The 20,410-nt window shown below is 40.0% G+C and overlaps 1 protein-coding gene across 6 annotated transcripts in view; it reads left to right on the top strand.

Moving 5' to 3' along the window:
* Positions 1–20,410, top strand: part of LOC126850104 (POU domain, class 6, transcription factor 1) — a 136,478-nt gene that overhangs the window by 112,365 nt on the left and 3,703 nt on the right. For 3 of the 6 annotated variants that reach the window (XM_050592784.1, XM_050592774.1, XM_050592818.1), the window contains 10 exons: positions 8,584–8,764; positions 8,853–9,011; positions 9,178–9,369; positions 11,249–11,410; positions 11,991–12,244; positions 13,085–13,301; positions 15,280–15,460; positions 16,172–16,228; positions 17,177–17,260; positions 20,256–20,407. In XM_050592784.1, coding sequence (XP_050448741.1) covers positions 8,584–8,764; positions 8,853–9,011; positions 9,178–9,369; positions 11,249–11,410; positions 11,991–12,244; positions 13,085–13,301; positions 15,280–15,460; positions 16,172–16,228; positions 17,177–17,260; positions 20,256–20,407 — 1,639 coding nt within the window. The remainder of the gene's footprint in view (positions 1–8,583; positions 8,765–8,852; positions 9,012–9,177; positions 9,370–11,248; positions 11,411–11,990; positions 12,245–13,084; positions 13,302–15,279; positions 15,461–16,171; positions 16,229–17,176; positions 17,261–20,255; positions 20,408–20,410) is intronic. The other 3 variants (XM_050592793.1, XM_050592801.1, XM_050592810.1) reach the window with 3 other exon arrangements.

The raw sequence follows: 20,410 nt of genomic DNA, 5'->3' as shown, positions 1-20,410 counted from the left end.
ATTAACGCGTTGTTATTATCATTATGACACCGCGCTGGGATTATAACATACCCGAATGTACTCCATGATGGCACTCCTCGTCGTCAGGCTATTTTTAAATATGGCGAATCTCTGACGGTGAAAATGGTAGGGGGAGAGGTCTATCTGTGCGTTTTCAGATTTCCGGAAAACCGTCACGGGGCATCGCGTGACGTAGCAGTCGCATTATTACGTCGTTATCATCATATTAATGAAATAGCGGAAGAGATATTGATATGGCGTAATTAATTAGCTAATAGAAAGTAATCCGCAGGTAGACGTCATCGCGCCATTTGTTTTTAATTAAATATTGGTATATTGCGATGCTATGCCGGGATATGTTTTCAAATATTGACTATTGCGCGTATATCGCGACTTTATCGTTGATCATAATCTTATCGATAATTAAAGATCTTAATCTGTATATTTATTTCGAGATAAGTTGACAAATAATTATCTTCTTTATATCTTTTGTATGTCGAGTTATCTCATTGTCAACTTTTTCTTTGTGAAATCATTGCGCTCTTCGCATACTTTGAAACATTTCTCACAATCGCAAATATTGCGGGGAGCAGGAAAGAACCGTGACAAAGATCCAGCTAGTTTAAAACTGGTTGAAAGAACACACCGTTGTCTCGCATCTCAGTAATGAATAATCGAGAGCGCAAATGACAATTCTCTCATTTGCAAAACAATCTGTGAAAGCACGATTGCACCATTCTTTATTAATATCCATTAAGAAGCTTTTTAGGAATTAAGTACATGTTGCAAGCCAGATTCTCTTTCTCTCTCTTTCTCGAGAGAGAGAGAGAGAGAGAGACGAGAGAGAGAGAGAGAGAGAGAGAGAGAGAGAGAGAGAGAGAGAGACGAGAAGCACGGTTGAGGTCGATTCACGTGATGACGAGCTAAACTTGCAAAAATCGCCAATGAACGCAATTCGTTCGCGCGTAGCACTTTTGGGAAACACCGCTGGCTCGATACTCAAATAATCACAGATGATGCGGCAACATCGAGTGTGGAGTTGCATTTTAGCTAACTCCGCGTACCAGCCGATGTACCAGCCCCTCTTTAACCAGGGGCGCTCAAAGGGGGGCGATTCGCTCGCAAGACCTTGCGCCTCTCGTGAAGGCGCGCACAGCCTGATCGCAAGCCGGCTGAGCGACTCTGCGATATTTTTTAATTAATCGAATTATTGAACTGTATCGCAATCGAATCGAATTAAGTGTCGGCGCTCAGCGCCGTGTAACATGGAAGCGCGCAATTTTCCGTCATTATTTTAGCATCCCTTCGCCTTCCCGTCCGTCGCGCGCATCGCCCGCATCCCCCTTTTCCCCGCCTCATTCGCCCTTATGTGATCTCTATTTCTCTCCCCCCACGATCCTCCGCGATCCGTCATCCTTTTCGACGGGCGCTCACGCATTCGCCGATTCGCTCTCGTTCGTGGCGCGCATCATGACTGCACCACGTGGTCCCGTTAATTATCCATCCAGTAGGATATATCGAAGTGTGTCACGAGCCGTGCATGCGTGCGTGTCTTGAGCCGGCGCGGCGCGCACCAACTCGTATAAGTATTCTCAGCGCTATACACACTTGACGTATTTCAATTAACTTTATTGCCATACAGCCGGTTACGCCCGCCAAATGTCAAACGTTCTCGCCGCTTAAGGCGCGAGTTCCGATTCGACCATGCCTACGTATGCTTGAATCGACTGATGGGTAATCAGTGGTTCTAAGAAGAAAGAAAGAGAGAGAGAGAGAGAGAGAGAATTCCAACAGTTTGTATCATAGACCTTCTTGCAATGAGAAATTCAGGAGATATAAAGGCCACATGATACGAATGTTGTAGCTTTATTGTAAGAGACTATTTCTCATGTTTATTATTAACTATCTGCTACTAAAATATCGTTGACAATTTGAATTTATAACTCATGTCTTTACTATCTCTAGAAAATACATATTCTTTACATACTATCATTTTTAGAGCACACGTAATCAAACACGTATATAGTGCTACGATCGATAAATCTTCGAGATGAAATGTAGGGTCGAACAACAAGCTAGACAATGGTCTTATTCGATGACAATATCGGTTGCACGAAAAATGTGCGCTACGTGGAACCAAGCGCGAGTCAGAGAAAGGAAGTACAGGCCGGGAGAGGGCCGCGGGACTTGGTCTAACCAAACTTAATTGAATCCCAGTCCGAATATATAATATGTAGACTGCCTGCATAATGTCGTGAGCAAGCAGTGATTCTCAGCCGGATGTAGGCGGCCGTGACGGCGCGCCATCGTCGCGGTGACGGTCGGCAAATTTTGAGAACCACCCGCGGAATTAGATATACAATAATGTAAGCAGAGCCCCGTTGCGGTGTAAGGGTTGGTGGTAAGGTCATGTATATTCATGCATCGGTCGACCCACCTCCGATTCTCTCACTCAACCACCCCGCCGGCGTTGTCCCTGTCCTCCCTCTCTTTCTACTTCGACCGACCGTCCTCTTAGGGCGCAGACCGAGCTAAACAACGACGGTACGAATAGATTTACACCACGTTCGCGCGGTTTACGACTCGCGCGCATTAAAATGCCAGCCGTGAAGAATATGCGGAATGGATTGTTTGAGTTGATTGTTAGCTAGTAGTTGATTGGTCAGAGAGGAGGAAAAAATTTCGAGAAATATATGTCGCATTTTTTACACAAATTACGCATTAATGGATAAAATATATATTAAAAGTATTATTTGTTTTTTTTTTTTTTTTTTGACGATGCATTTTGTTGTTAATTACGCAAGAAAAGAGATTTAATTCAAAATATCTCATCAAGGCCATATTTGTGAGATAATAAAAGCGATTATACGCCCTTATTTTTCGATATTACGGTGAGAAATTCTCATAAATTTCTTAGCGGCGTGTCCGAACAGTCATTAGGACGCATTCCTCAAAGAACTGTATCTGGATATAATGAAGGATCCATTTACAAGTAAGATTCGTCTCGCGACTTCATTACCCACGATTTTACCACGAACGCCCCGTGGCATTCGTAATGAGCGATGGTCATTCATTTTAATATCCATTAAATGCAAATACCGTCGGCACAAACGTTTACTCCTATTTCGAATTATTTCGCTGACTCGTCGTAATTAAGCTTTCCGAAGGAACTCGGAACATTACCGGTGACGCCGTTCAGCGTAACGATCACTTTCTCTCTCAATTCTACATGATTATGCAAAAACGTATTTTAATATCGCGCAATGATGCGAAATTGGCAACAATCGTATTATATTTTATAAATATTCAATTCTCTGCAGAAACCTGATTCGTTTTATAAACCTATTATAATAATAACTTGTACGCAAATATATTTAATGTATCCAGTGACAGTGTCATTAGCCGATTCTTGTAAAAATTAATAATTTTATTACGCAAAAGAGATAAAAAAAAAAAAAAATGATGAAATCATAATTGCATTTATGCGCGACACATCTCGCATCGATTAACACGGCACTTAGATGAAGGCGCTCGAATTTTCTTGGTCACGAGCGTGCGCGGGTATCACGTGGCGTGCCAGATTTTTCGGGCTCGCGTGTGCTGCAAGAGTAAGACGCGACGCGCGCGGATGCTCGAGACACCGTTACCAGTAGAACGCGGCGCCGGTCGTTATACACTCAACATTCTGCAATCTACCCTTTCTATCGGCCCTAATTTATGTTGAGTAAGGCAACAGCGCGAGCCCACCCCCGACTTGCTTTGCTAGGAAGCCTCGGTAATGTTTCAAGTGGCTTGTCTGTTGTTAATTTACCCCGGTGGGGCCTTGATGGGGGTCTGTCTCTACCCGTTGCCACGCTCCACTCGTTACGATAAATCGGTCATTATCTATACTATCTACGCGCCATATAAGCGCCGCGAGTTGGAAGCACAACGACGTGGCGTGAAAAATTTTCGATCCGCCTGCGAAGATTGAGCATTATTAACAATGATTAAACTAAAAAGATACGCGTAAAAAAGACGAATTTTCTTACAATGACATTGCTCTGAATTTATTGGAGTAAGAGCAAAGAGGTAGAAATATATTTCTGTTTCAACCACGTCAACTTGCATAGCTAGAGCTGCTTTCTTCATTTTTATAACTTTATGCAATCTTCTTGTACTAAAAGACGAAATTATCTATATTCTGTCGCGTGTTGAAGTCGTCGCAATTTTTGACATTTTGACTTGGCTGCTGTCCATGCAAGCGAAACGGCCGTAAACATATACGAGGACGAACCCTTTTCCGCGTATCCTCGCACCCCTTCGCGCCGAGGCAGGCCGACTCGGCTGGAACATTAATATCGCGAAATGAAGCTCATTTGCATATAAATAAGGCGGTGGTGGGGCACGACGATGGGGCGAGGGAAGCCAGGATGAACCACGCCGTTGCTCTACTGCATCCCCCTTCTTTCGCCCTCCCTTATACCCCCCCAGTGCCTCGACTCCCCAGGAACCCCACCCTGGACTAATTACACTTACAGACAAAGCGGCCTGAACCGAGGGGTCGAGCGGATTCTATCTCTTGCTTCCTCTCTTCCTCCCTCTCTCTCTCTCTCTTTCTCCTTCATGACTATCTCCACAATTCTCTCTCTGTCAAAAGGCTCTCTGTCTACCCTTCCAGTTGTCTCCGTTCTTGTCCTTTTCCTGTAGAGAGCAGATCCACTGCAACTGTCTCGCTGAATTTCCACTCTCGATAACACCCTTTCGCAATGACCACGGTGATAATTGCGACTTCCCCACAAGATTCGTTAAAATCTTTAATCGCAACGGAAATTCATCATTCTCTCTAATCTTTTTACCTCTTTTTCTCACGTGTTAAATGATTTCAAATAATTATTGATCCCAATTGCTCGCGCATAATCAGTAGTATACAAACACAAATCAAATTTGAAAATTAAATCAGTTTTGTAATACTCAAATTTATTTAACAATGTTTATCGCACACTGTATTTGTGGCGGAATCATTCCATTAATTTAGATGCTCGAAGAGATTTGCAAGATTTCATAAATCAAGTCGAATCTATAATTACTACATTTGATTTTATTTAAATGTATTTAATGCTCAGCTATATATGCGCTCTATATTTATAAAAAAATTTCCCATTTTTAATTCGGCAAACATGCGTCAATATTTTTCATCGGAATCTTAACTGATGTGTTAGTTAATATAAATAACCTATTTGCGTAAAAATGTGTAAAAAAAACACACCTAAATATTTCTCGCGTATTTTCTGCGTTTGAAGCGAGCGCGCATAGTAAAATTCGCATGTGAAGCCTTCTCCTGCCAAAAAAAAAATCGTTCAATTTTCATAACCGGTAACAGTGTGCCCCGCTCGACAAATCGATCGCCAGGGCAGAAACGGCCGCAATCAAAGATGGAATGGAACTAGCACGGTGCGACGCGGCGCTCCGCCGCGTATCAGAAAGAGAAACATAAAAATGCGTATTACCGATTCCGGAATACGGCCATTAGTCTGAAGTCAGCGCGGCTATCGTTTATTAAGCGCAAACAGATATTAATGTATTTTTACACGCGCCCACACGAGTTTCGTTCTGCCAGCCACTGCCGTCGCCATCGCCGCCGACGCCGGCCGCCGTCGACGCCGTCCGACGCCGCCGTCGACGCCAAACTACAGCGCGGGGTTCGAAGCCAAATCCAATTACTTTTATTCGGGCGAAATGAGTGCAGCTAAGTCATTAATACTAATCAATGGACCGGACTCGCACCAGCTAGCTAGAGCGCACAGGTCCGGGCGTTCCGCAGGAATTACCCATAACTCAAACGGCTCGAAATGACTTTATTGCAAAAAACTTGCGCTTTGCTACCGGCAGCCGCGCCGCTCCTCCTCGTATACGTATTGTTAGAGACCCCCGCGCCGATAAGTAATGTTTATCGTTGCATTTCCAACGACCAACCGAACGCTCATTCGCCCTCTTTCCTCTTTTCTCTATCTTTCTCTTTGATCATGTATTTTTTTCGTACCTTCCACAGTGGCCGTTCACCGCTAGTTGCCGCTCGTACGAGCGAAGGGAATCCAGCCCGCTTTTTTGCATTAGCGAGATGGCCTATGGACGCGGGATTTTTTATTGATCGCGCGACCGATTTCTCTTAGGGAATTTAAAGAATCGGCGAAATCAATGGCGTCAGATGGCCACTCCTTTCATGCGACTTGGTTGAATAAATCGACTCGTTGAATGTCCTGAGGCATGAGCTGAGGAATCAGACGCTAATTATAAATTACAATTTATTTGCCCGATATTATATAGCTATTTTATTACTTTGAAATTATGTACATTTATATTTTATTATCTTATAATTATGTATATTTATAGATGGTACTAAAAACCACAGAAATGCACAAAAATATAAAATCTTTTGAAATGCGAAAGCTGTTCATGATTAAAAAAATTATTTAATTTATTTTTTAATTAAAATGTGATTATTTATATATAAATATCATCTTTATTTGTATGGATATAATAAAAAAATACAAATATTTATTTCTATGAGTATCATCTAATCGAGAAAAAGTCAATGATCTCACACAAAAGCCGCCGTTTTATGCGTCGCGATGTTGCGGCACTGATTAATTTATGTGAAATATCGAAAACTCGTAAACATATGTTTCTACGGCTGGTTGTATATCGTGCGCACTTTTACAAGCAAAATGGTCGAGCCTGTGCATTCAACTAATCCCCCTCGCCTCGTCCATTTAATATAGGGTGGCTATACTGGCGGTATAGCCATTTACGAATTTGCGTGGAAAAAAAATTGAACTGCCGCGCCTCCTATTTTCGTTCGTTACCTATCGACCAGGCTTTATCTATTTTTTATGCAATGAAATGCCTCGACCAGCGACGCGCGCCGCCCATTGTGCGACTTTGACGAAAATTCAAGCCGGGATTACAAGCCGCACCCAGAGGATGTCTTTTTAATCAAACTGAATGTAATGAGATTGTTTGACAGTATGCAATTAATACGATATTTGCGTGTTTTATTCCGTTCTCAGTTATTCTCACGTTCTCAATTTCATCTCTATTCTTCGAACAAGAGATGATAAAAAGAATGATTTAGTACATGTATATACTTCCCGACAAGATGCAAATTTATTGCACTACCTTAAACCTATCTTAAAATGCTCTTTATAAGTTTGTCTCTGACATTCATATCAATGTGTGTAATCGGAGCAGTCATACGTCTAAGGTAAAAGGTGATAGTCACCGAAGAAGCTTACCCAGGATTTATTCATGAATCCAGTTATCCGTGGAAACTCTTTTTCCCGAATTACTCGAGTGTCGAAGCTCTAAAACGCTTAATCTGTATCCAACTATGGCGATACACGTTCCGGCATATTTCCATACCATTATGCAAAGAGGCCGCACCGGTAACATTACTCTCCGCGGCACAACTACCACCATCATCGACATACACTCGTGGTGGTAAAGCATTACGGCATATATACTCCATCGATTTATTATAATTTAGATTGTCTTCTAAGAACCTTGGCTATATGTGCACACGTACGTATACACGGCACGCCTTAATGTGCAGGGCGTTCGTTAATTATTCCGCCGGTATTCTGTAAATATGCATGAATTATATATCTGCAGACACGCGAAAGCAGAAAACGCGTGATTAATATATTTTTTTTTTTTTTTAATCAAAGTAATTCTCATCTTCGTAGAATAAGCTTTCGCAATTATTTGCCGTTGAAAGATTTTTGGAAGTTACACAACGTATGTCGCGCGTGGTTGCATCAAATTGGTATTGATTAAATCGGGCGGTTGGTTCGATGACCAAGTTAATTCCAAAAATGTGTTATTGAGCGTGAATAACTAAATCACTTTGCACGCGTTACTGGATTATGTTTATGGGCAAGGACCGATACCAGGAGATAATACAGACAAGCTCAATTTTCATTGCCATGCGTAAGTGAAAATTGATATTCGAATAATCACCGAAGCATCGTAAGCTTCATTGGTTTGTGTATCGCGCTAATTATTTTCGCTAATCTACTTTTATATATATTTCACTTTCTTTCTATTTGTTTCTTCTCACATTTACCAGAAGCGCGCTCTAAAATAATATATTTTAATGAAAATCAACTATATAAATTGTAAATAATTATTAATCTGTTTTTCGCGTTAAACGTATCGCCGCAATAAAAATTGCCAGCTCATGTTAAAACCTTTGCGTAGCTGTTTGATTGATTTTTGCGAAGGAAAATATTCATACTATCCCATTTTGAACGCAATCAAGAGAATATATAATGTTTTAATACAATAATTTTTATATTGATATACTTTTATATTGATATTAATTAATTAATTAATTAATTAACAATACTATTATATTATCGATATAATTATTCAGTATAATAATTCGATTTAGAAGCGTTTCTTACAACTTTTGCTTACTTCTTATAAACTAAAAGTGATTTAATTTTAATCTGATCTCTAATTATATATATATATATATATATATATATATATATATATATATATATATTTATGAATATATATATATATATATCTGTGTTACAGGATAGCGATAGGAGTAGCACTGGAAGCCCCGAGCCGGCGACAGGTGGTGGTGCGCTTCACGAACATCAAATGATGATAGATGATATGAAGAATTCACGAAAGAGACGACGGAGCCCATCACCCGAAAATCTCCATCAAGCGAAACGTGCGGCGGTTGCACAAGCGCATCTAAACGGAACGAGTACGTACAAGATGTCTCTCCTTCGCAAAAATATATAGATTTTTTTTTTTCTGGATATTGCTTTCTCATAGTCGAATTTTGTGCGTAGTGGCCGGTATGGTGACACTTCAGAATCTTCAGAATTTAGCGAATTTGCAAAATCTTCCACAAGTTGCGTCACTGGCCGCTGGTCTTCAAGGGATGACGGCGGGATTGACTAATAATCAATTAATTAATACTCCCTTGAATCTGACTGTTAGCTCGTCAGGTAAGAAATAACAGAGATATAAATTAATCTAATTTCTTTATATAAAAATTTAAATGGATATAGATAAGCTCGCGCGGTTAAACTCGGTACGCATAATCGAGGATTGCGCGAGAATTAAATGACAAAGGTAATCTAACGCGGTGAAATTGTTAATTTTCATTCCCAGGTGGAACGGTACCAACAGCCTCGAGTACGACGGCGGCTCCCCACCTTCTGCCACCTAGCTCGGCTCCAATGGCGACGTTACCTCAGCTATTATCTCAACCGCAACCGGTTGCGATGCCTCAATTCATCCTAACGTCCGGTCAATTGGTTCAGGGCATTCAAGGGGCTCAGCTTCTTATCCCCACTTCGCAAGGTAAGCTTTGCTAGCACGTACAATTTCAACATTTTCCGAATATATATATATATATATATATATATAGTTGACTCTCCCTCTCATCGTATATTTTACATCGTAAGCCTGACTGTACCGTCTCGAACATAAAATCTAGAAAAAGTATAATAATTTTAATTATTCGAAATATCATCGATCACAATTCCCGCGCGTAAAATCATCGCGCGTTTCGCTGTGCGAAACACATAGTAACCCGACGGTGTGCCAGCGCATAATGTTGTGCAATCAAGATGTGCCGATATATAATATAATATCGACTATCTCTGACCAGCTTGGACTAAGGCCGGCCCGTCGTCCATACTTAGTGGCCCTAGACTGCCTCGGCGAGCACAGGGCAAACTCTGCAACTAATTTCAATGTATAATTAACGTCTCACTACCCCTCTCCAACCCCACGGATCCCACCCCGTTTTACCTCCTTTCTCGGGTTCGTCCTTCCCTCTCGCTCTCCCTCCTTTGCCCCCTCCCTGCTTCTAACCCTAGCACTCACTGGACATCGCAGCTCCGCGGATTCGGCCGCTATTATATCGATTGCGGTCCGCGCTAACTTCGTTTCTACCAAGTTGGGTTCCTATTCTGGCAATTGGGAGAGAGAAAGAGACAGATAGAAAGAGACAGATAGAAAGAGAGAGAGAGAGAGAGGGAGATAGAGCGTACGAAACAGGTAGAGAACGAGAGGCAGAAGGAGAACTTTGGGATTCCGCCTAAGTGGATTGAAGTTCGTGGATATGGACCGGCCGCGGTAGGATGACGAGTTACGTGGCGGCAAATAATGTTTGCACTGCTTTTCGGCTCAATCGATGGTAACTGACTAACGCTCGATTGGTCTCTGATAGACATCGAGTATCGGCGAGGATGAGTCGAGGAGTGCTCGAGAGTGCGGTCAATAGGTTGTCGTTCATAGAAATTATTGTCCGCGCAGGAATGTCCGCGGCTTTATTTAAAGTGATATCAGCCGCCCGAGATTTTATTCGCGTCGCGCGTAAACGATTAAGATCTGAAAAGCGGCAAGGATTAAAATACACGAAAGGTCATGCACGTCCTAATTGTTAGAGAATAAAAATAACAATCTGGAATTTTCCCCTTGCACTAGATATAAATTAGATGTAATAAGATTTTCGATATTTCGAAAAAAAGTTTTGAGAAAATTCTTCGTTGCTTTTAGCTGATAATGCGATACGTAGACGAATCCAATTATAATATCGCGCTTTCGCGGATAAGATAAGTAAAATATTTTCTCTTGTCGCGGATTAGTCAGATGTGAGTCAACGTCACATTATTAACGGTGTATTAACGGCGCGTTATCGTTCGACAACGTTTGAACTGTACGTTAATCGGATTGTCGGTTGACCTTACCTCAAAACGTGAAACTTTTATGGCTGTTCGGAATACGGGATTTGCTTAGCTTAGCTGTAGGTGGCAACACGGGTACGTACTCATGATCAGTAATCATATTAAGCGCGTGTACAGGGTAATCAGATTAGCGGAGCTGGAGGTAATCCCGAAACTATTCTAAGTATGATTAGGCGTCCTTCTCGCAGCGCAGTCCAGTACCAGTACCTGTACCCACTATTAAGATGACGATAATAGTTTGCCAACTACGCTAGCCTGCGAGGTTACCTGCCCTATGGGTTGCCTAATAATCCCTCTATGAGACCCTGATAACTTTACCACCCATCCTGGATCAACGACGCGTGGACTATGTTCATAATGAAAATGAAATATCTATTGATTCGAGATACGATTATACGAGATAACGCTTTCGAAGGATATCATAAATTAATTATCCTCTCTCACTCGTAATTCTATCAAGCACGACGTGTCATTTTTGTATTCCTCAGGAATCGCTACGCAAACCATCTTGACCATACCCGTTAGCCACGTCACGAATAATCAAATGGTAAACTTGGCGCTCAGTAATGGACAGGTAGTTTCTACGACACTGGCGAACCTTCAGTCTTTAGCTCAACCACAGAATATGCTTAACACGCCTACGAGCAACGGTGAGTTTGCAGCTAATATGTTTATAAGATTTTTTTATGTCAATGTAAAATTATAAGACATTTTATACACGCAATTAATTTTTTTTACGCAATATGTACGCAATATCTATTTTTTTTTCTTTTTTTTTTCTAGACAAAGCCACGTATACAATTTCGCAAAATATATTTCATTCTATTAAAAAATGCTTGTTATTCATATCATATATTTATAAAAAAATAAAGTATGTTATTATTTTCCTTTATTCAATAATATCCTTAAATTAATAATTGTTTACAATAAATAAATTGAATATAATATAATATGCTCCCACATAACTAAAATAATTTTTTATAAATATCTGCCAAGAATTTAATGATATCTTATATGATATTTCAAATCGAAGATCTAAATTTTCTTGTTATCTTTTTAAATATATGTCTCTTTCTAAATTTTGTTAAATTATAATATAAATGTTTTGACAATATTTTAACGACTCATAAAAATATCTAAGTGTGTTTATATATATGTACTGGCTGTTGTGCCTATTCTGTAATTTACTCAGCATCGGTATATCATGCTACTTGCTTGTCCTTTTATCAGTTCCCACGAGCCCCAGCCTGGCATCGGGATTAGGACTGAACCCTGCTGCTTTGCCGCATCTTCTGAGTAATAGCTCGGCGAGCCAACAACTTCTGAATGCGATGCAGCCTCAGCAATTGCTCCAGGCTGCCCAAGCGGCACAGGCGCAAGCGGCACAAGCTGTACAGGCCGTTCAGGCTTCTCAACAACCGCTTCTAACGACATCGCCTCAACAGCACAGCCATCGACACACCTCGCATATGAATCATTACACAGTATGTATGACTTTGTCACAAAGGTCCACGCTTTTTCAAAAATAGTAGACAATTAATATAAAATTGCTGATATTACCTACAAGAGAAGAACTAAAAAAAGCAAAATAAGATATAATTAAAAAAAAAACATATATATATATATATATATATATATATATACAGATGTAAAATTAAATAACTGTTTTCATATAGATATTAAATATAATTTTTTTTGTTATACTAAATGCAATAAAATTATTGAACACATCATTGCTTATTATGATTTTAATTCTGGCTGTAACGTGATATCACAAAAATATAAAACTCATCATAAAAGAAAATATTGCTTTCTGTCAAAATAATAATTGTAATAATATAGGCTGAAACCATAACAATTATCATCATGTATTTTGCACTTTATATGAATAACGATTGTCTGATATCTATATGTTAATTACTTTTTCTTAATTTTTTCTATAATCGTTAACAAATGATATGTTATGCAAACTAGAAAAAGATATCTGTGCTAGCTTTCCTTTTCCAAATTTAAAAAAAAATATAAATGCTTTTTTATCGAACCGCATGAGATATTCGAACAATCGAATACGTAGTTTCGGCGATACGGAGGAGACCGCGGCGAGGTCAGCGGAGCAATCTGAATAATTCCCGATACCGAGCGATCTTGTTAAGAAAGTATTCCTTCAATACTAGTGGCATTTCTTCCGCTAATTAGACTCTAAAGTGTCCCGAGCGATTCCGTCTCATTATGAAGTGCATAATTGGCGCGAAAGAGGAGCATTGTCGTATCCCCGCAGTGGAGACCCCGCTAATCTGTCCCGCTACTACCTGTATTGTTCACAGTCAACGGAAAAACATCATAGGGAACGACCTGAGCAGTCGTCGCCTTTGAACGAATCCGTCGTGTCCGCTGCATCCGCTTTGAACAGATTGGCCGCCAGCAACGGCGAGATTACTATCACGACAACGCATGGACCAGGCGGTGTTGGAGTAAAGGCATCCCCGAGCAATATGCATAGCCCGAAGGAGGAGGAGGACGATCTCTTGAATGATTCACCGAGTAAGATATAGCTTGATCTTTCTTTCCCTGCAATAACTATTAATCGACGGGGGTCGAAAGTCGAAATGATCTGTGCGGTTTACGGGTGCTCGGCAGTGCGTTTAAAATGACACCATCAACATGCGCGCGAAAATGATAATCAAGGCCCCGAGGGTAACCATGTTGTTACTCCTTGACAGCTTTTAATTACAACTTTTGCAGGGGACACCATCTTTCTATATCGCAATCATCTTGCCTATACGAGAAGCTTACAGTCGCTAATGTCGACAAGTAATTGCATGCATAATGATCTCTCTTAAAGAAGCAATTACCACATGCAAACGCGCTCCTTATCTTTATCTTGTCAAGTTGTCACATTCCAACGGATATCTTTGACAGGCCGTTAATCGCGGCTGCGCGTGGATTCTATACAAATTCGCAAACGTATATTTCTGTATAATTGAAGCGCGCACATTTGATTTTTCGATCGATTTTACTTCAGATGTTTCTTTCCAACAATACAACAAAGCGTTCCTGTCATCGTGAAAGAAACGATTTAACGTTTAAATGCGCATTTGTAGCTGGCGAATAATAATATGTCGAACAAGCATCGATCGCTCGATAACTGTAATAGGATATCGTATAGCACTGGGCTCATTACGGGGCATTAGTTCATTCCTTACTGCCTTCTAGGAAGCCATAAAGATTCCAGCAGTGCGCGTAACCTCGTGTGTTGCCTGACAATAATTTTAATAACTTACAATCGTTGCGCAGACTGGCACTTTGTCATTCTGACGCGATGGAATAATCATTCAACGTATGAAGCTAACGATTCTCAATTGCTGTTAGATGGGAGCATTCATAAATATTTGCCTTTTATTAACCATTCTCCGATAGAATTTTAATAATTTACATAGAAAGCAGGATGCAAAATCACAATTACGAATAAAATAATTATTTTACATAATTTCTGTTTTGTTGTAGAATTAACATATTTAAAATTTTTATATACGTGAATTTGTAAGTAATTAACAAGCTTTTATCAAAAATTTTGTCACATTTATTTTATATATTTAATTCAATGCAAAATTTGAAACTTATATAAAATAAGTTAATCAATAAGCGCGATTAGATCAAAGATAGAGTTCTGTTAAATTTGTCCATTAATTGTAATCTCTTATTTATTCAAAGTCGAGGCTAATGTACTCGAAAACTTTTTGTTTGAAACGTGCAAAGTACCCAAGTACTTGATCCCAAGATCTCGATCGACAATTAATGATCATAGAAATATATGTATATATATATATATATATATATATATATATATATATATATATATATATATCGTCGCAGAAGGATTTGCGGTTTATTGCGCGGCGCAGAAACCAGGCGAACTGGTCGAGATTACAGAGCACATGTGGGCACACATTTCTATTGCGTGCGTATATATTCGGGATGACAGATTTACGAGAGAAATCGTTGCAGCTCGGTTTAGCGAAACTGCCTGGCGTCATTAGCCTTCTCGCAAGAGTTTCGATGAATCGATTGAAATGTGTGGCTCGAATGACTGAATCCCTGGGTTGTGCTCAAAATGCACCATTAGAATCATAAAACCGATCACATGCGTGACGCAAGAATGTTTATCGCATTAACCCTTGAACCACAAATATTTCATCTCGTTCGCAATTGACTCGATATTGTATCCGCAACTAACTCGTGAGGAGAGATTCATACAATTAAGGATCTGTTTAAACAGCTCTTATAAAAAAATAAAAATCTTTGATAAAACTACCAATAGAATATTTAAAATAATGAATTAGAAATATTAATTCAAAAATTTCTTCCTTAGTATTTTTGCTAATTTATTTAAAAAATTAATTCAACATAAATTTAACTTTCTTCTTAAAAATTCTAATGCCAGGAAATCGCGATTTAATACTGTTTTTTTTTTATTCATCAGAAAAATAGAAGTAGAACGTTGTATAAATTTTTATTACAGACCAGCCAACGATCAATGAGGCCACTAACAATGTGGTCGATGGGATCAATTTGGACGAGATCAAGGAGTTCGCGAAGGTCTTTAAGCTGCGCAGATTGTCTCTGGGTCTGACACAGACCCAGGTCGGGCAGGCCCTGAGCGTCACCGAAGGGCCCGCATACAGCCAAAGTGCCATATGCAGGTGAGTTTCCGCTGCGTCGTCCTCCTCGCGTCCTTCGTCGAAACGGACGTCGCTAATGAAAATTCAATAATAAGGTAGAATGTAAAACGACAGTGTGCCAGGTCACTGGAAATGGCGTAGAAAGAGTTGGAATTTGTTCACGGAGTAGCAAAAAGAGAGATAGTTATCCGTTCGTTGGTTTTATAATAGTATCTTCCATTAGGAATAAACGGCCGAATGTAAAGCTAAGAAAATCGCGAAGCAGTTTTTATTTTCTTCCTCGTGTGATAATATTTAACAAAATTACCATTTGCGTCTTCAATTCATCGAAGTGATTGAAATTCATTCAAAGACTGGAAAATTTTCGATGCAGGCTTAATATTAATTTTCAATTTTGAGGTGCCATGAAAAATAAGCTTATTTATATCGTAATACACCACGATGGTTCCTAATTCATTCTGCAGTTTAAATGTAGATTTAAATCATAATTATTTTAAAGTATTTGTAGAAATTAAAATTATTGCGTTCATTGTGAACGTACAATATTTAATAAATATTTATAAACATTTCTAGACCATTATGCTATTTACTTTCTTCGTCGATTGAGCGCGTCTTGAAAATACAAATGGGAATCACCGTGGTGATGCCGGGTGACAAGCAGAAAAAAAGTTTATACCTCTTAGAAAATTCTTATCGTATCAACTAACATAAGCATTGGTGATTGTTCCCCAGTGCCCTGGCTACCCAGATGTACGCTGCCTCGCAGATTGCCTCTCAGCAGCAAGCTACGTACGTTCACCCCTCTCATGCGCTACTTAATTTACCTAAAAATCTAAAACTCGAAAATCCTTTAAGAAATCGCAGTTATACCCAACGATGGAAAATTGAGAACCTTCCGACGGTCGTGAGCAGGAGAGAGAGAGAGAGAGATATTATAATTTAATTAATGAATCGTTAAAATCAACGACGCATCCCACGTAAAAATAAGACGGACGATAATCGTCCTCTCGTCTCTCTTCCTCTTCGTCATTTGCGCTCGTCCGACTCGCGGTCCTCTCCTGCTTTAGAATCGGCAGGCGTATTTGGGTATAGCTGCACAAACACTCTCACTAATTTCTAATTTCGTTCGGAAAAGAGATGCGCGAAAGGAGCACTTCTAAAATTAACTTTCTTCGAGCCAGGGCATTGGCAAACTTGGGCATGATGTCGCCAACGCGCTAAGAATAAAAGAATAGAACAAAGTCGAAGGATTCTCGCGATTTTTAACGAATTCGTCGAGTCTAAAAGCTCTGGATTCTTTCACTATTTGTCCAAGAGAGTCGAACTTTCGCCCGCGCGAGAGAAGCGTTTGCGTTGGCAACATCATACACGGCATCACCAAACCTTAAAGCATGCACGCATTGTCAATGTCCTGTTATTGAATCACAATGCATGTCTCTTAGTGCTCCTTTAGTGGGACAAAGACGTAAAGGCGAGAAATAAATGCTCAGAGAAAATATTTGAACGACTCAAACTTTCACAAATATATATATATATATATATATATATATATATATATATATATATATATATATTTATATTGCGTATGTACATGTTATATTATGTTTAAAGGTCGATATTATTTATATTTTTACGTCTTTGTGTCGCCTTCTCTCGATACACACATCCATTTCCCTTTATCAATTATCCGAGAAATGGAATCCAAGGTGATGGATCAAGCCTTATTCTTGGCTTTAGATTCGAAAAGCTGGACATTACGCCGAAAAGCGCGCAGAAAATTAAGCCGGTCCTCGAGAGGTGGATGAAGGAGGCAGAAGAGAGGTGAGCAATTTATTCTTATTCTTTAAGAATTATCGTGAACACCCTCGTGAGAAGATATTTCCTTCTCTCAATCGAGATCTTCAACATATAAAACATAAATGCAACCTTCTTTTCGATCTACATCCGTATAATCGCTGTGTAATTAATTTGAACAACTGAAGTTCTCTCTAGTCGCGCGGAATTCTCTCGATTACGAATCAAGTTCTAACGTTGTGTTTGTTGATACATGATTATTTCGCAATCGTCCAACGCTACCTCGACTTCACGCTCCAACGCGAGAGCGTGCGAACGTCTACGTGCTAATTGGTAATTCGTTAATTGAATTCACCTGATTAATTGCGGATCTGCGTCTAATAAATACACGGAATGTTAATTAGAATGGAAGAAACCGTTACCGCGCGATCGCTATTTGCTACAGGCCTGGCTACGCGGCAAATGCGGCCACGATTGCTTTCGCCGTGTCGCGAAAGATCCACCGGATCCTACTTAAGAATCTCGGCCTCCGTGTATTTCCATAAGGTGTAAATTTTACGAGCCGATATATAAAATCTAATGAACTTTATGCCTCGAGCTAATCAGGAATCCATGTAGCCGCGTTGCCGCTTATTAAACGATTAAAAAGCATCGCGCAATCAAAATGCTAACACATTCTCCGCTTTTATAGCGCGTAACTTTTTTGAAATTAAATTGGATTAGCGTCTTATCACACACAAGTCAGATGATACATTATTGTTATGATTATATTTTTTCTGATTTCTCTATTCTCATTATACAATCTTTGTGTTACTCAGAAGAGGCTGGATATTTTACGTGGTTCCTATTCAATTATCCATTTAAATACGTCTGCATAATTTTTAATGCAAAACAACATTATGTGTATTTATATGAGACTATGAAAAATTAATACAATTTAAATTGGATGACATTTAGCGCTATAAGAAATATGAAAAACGTGCTCGGCGGTCTTTCTTGAAATAACGATGATCATCAGACTTCGATACGCGAGGAAGAGCAGGATAATAAATATAATCGAATCATTCGATGACGGAAGTGTCTACAGGTGTACGTCAACGGGTGTCGTTTCTCTTTTTCATGAATAAAACCGGCAACAACAATGACCCATCCTGCATTCGCGCGGCGTAGAACTAAGCGTCGACCGTGCGCCGGCCGCGTCCGGGAAAAATGAAAGCGGCTAGTTTATGCGGTGCACGTGCACGATTTATCTGCCGAGTAATTAAACTGTGGACTAATTAAAATCAGGTTTCTGATGTACCTCTCCCCCTGCGTCTCTCCCTCCCCTTACAACCGCCGTCACCTCGCTCTTACCCGCGGCACTGCATTCCCCTCCTCTCTCTCTCTCTCTCTCTCTCTTTCTTTCTCTCTGTCATTCCTTCCACTCGCAGCTTCCTTCCGTCCTTCTTCATTCCATCATTCGTCTAAACCTCTCTGTGTATATTCCTCTCTTACACCTATGTATGCAACAATGCTTTGTACACCCACGCACGAGTTTACACAGCTTCCCTCGTCCTACCTCCTTTTCTTTCTCTCTCTTTCTTCGCGTCTTTTACGTATTAACTCATTTATTTCATCTCTTTCTTTTCGACTTCCCCTTCTTCCTCTTCTTGCACTCGGCGTTTCTCTCCATTGCACTCTCTCATCGGTGTATACCAACGCATACCAACGATGTGGCATCCCAACCCCGTCGAATCGGTCGCGTCGGTTCTTCGCGCTCTCACACCGACTTCTCCATTAGCATATTGTTTTCGCGAATTCGACGAAATATTACCTCGCGATGCTAATGTCTCCCCGTGTACTTTTTTTTTCGACTCGACAGTTGGTCATTCGGAGTTAAATTAAAAACATAAATTTTGAGCCGGGGCATTGCAACCGTACCTATAACCGTATCACCACGTCGAGCTCTCTTCCTTTCTCTCTCTTTCTCTCTCTCTCTCTCTCTCCCCCTCTTTCCCTCTTTCTCTTTCTCTCTGTCCCGAATCGCTTCTCATCGCTCACCCGGGAGTCCCAACGGAAGTTCTCCTGTTTACTGTCGCGACCGCGAGCTTTTTCCATGTCGCGCTACCATACCACCCGATAATACTATTCGTCGAATGAAATTACGTCGCCGACTAGATGCGCGACGCCAAAAAAGTTTGCATATTCTCGATTCTCAAGACTCCCGAGATCGGAAATTTATAAATTTCTCTTAACTTATTTGTGTGTGTTCAAAGCTGTGGCAATATCGCGAGAAGTATTGCTACGACCGACGAAACTTCTGCAACTCTCTGGGAGACATAATGATAAATTCAATAATTATTATAAAATCATTAAAAGATAACGTACATTAGTTTAATTAAACATTTTAATTAATCATCAGAAAATAATTGAGAAATAACGAATGTGTCGATTTTCACGCAGAAACTATTCGAGATTTAATGAGCTCATTGGATAATGAATGAAATAGAAATTGAAGTTTAAAAGCGCCGCGTCTATTCGATTGCTAATTTTATTCGTGTCGACATCGACGCCGACATTGCCGTCGCAAGGTCTGTTTCACGATACATGGACTAAGTTCGGCACGTGAATCAACCGAGCTGTATACCAGGGGAAAAATCCAATACTACATGGGGGATATTTGCAACCAAACGTGTCCGAATATCATGACGTTGGCGATTTTCTTTTTCAATCAGTATCCTATTTCGCGTTAATGTAATTACATGTGTAAAATGATAAAAAAAATTTTTTTTTTTTTTCATATTTGATTTACCTATAACAATATTTCAACAAACTGCAAGAGAGAAATGTTGAGCTCAATATATAGACTCGTGGATGTAATTAATTATTGCAAAAACGTGGTGATTAACTCAGACCTTTAAACAGGATCCTATCTCGCGGCTATAATCGCGAACGAGAGTGCGCAAAATTAATCATTAACGAGCATGATAACGTTAACATGTAATCGTCGATGATGCAATCTTCCGAATTTGAGCAAGAGTAGTGCATCTGATTCCAGGTACAAGAGCGGCGTTAATCATCTGACGGACTTCATCGGGGTCGAGCCGAGCAAGAAGCGAAAACGACGGACCTCCTTTACGCCTCAAGCTTTGGAACTGCTGAACGCACACTTTGACAGAAACACTCATCCCACCGGTT

Source organism: Cataglyphis hispanica, chromosome 1 (genome assembly GCF_021464435.1).
Source record: "Cataglyphis hispanica isolate Lineage 1 chromosome 1, ULB_Chis1_1.0, whole genome shotgun sequence".
Lineage (NCBI taxonomy): Eukaryota > Metazoa > Arthropoda > Insecta > Hymenoptera > Formicidae > Cataglyphis > Cataglyphis hispanica.
The sequence above is the reverse complement of the archived record's forward strand: the minus strand, read 5'-3'. Positions and strand labels throughout refer to the sequence as shown.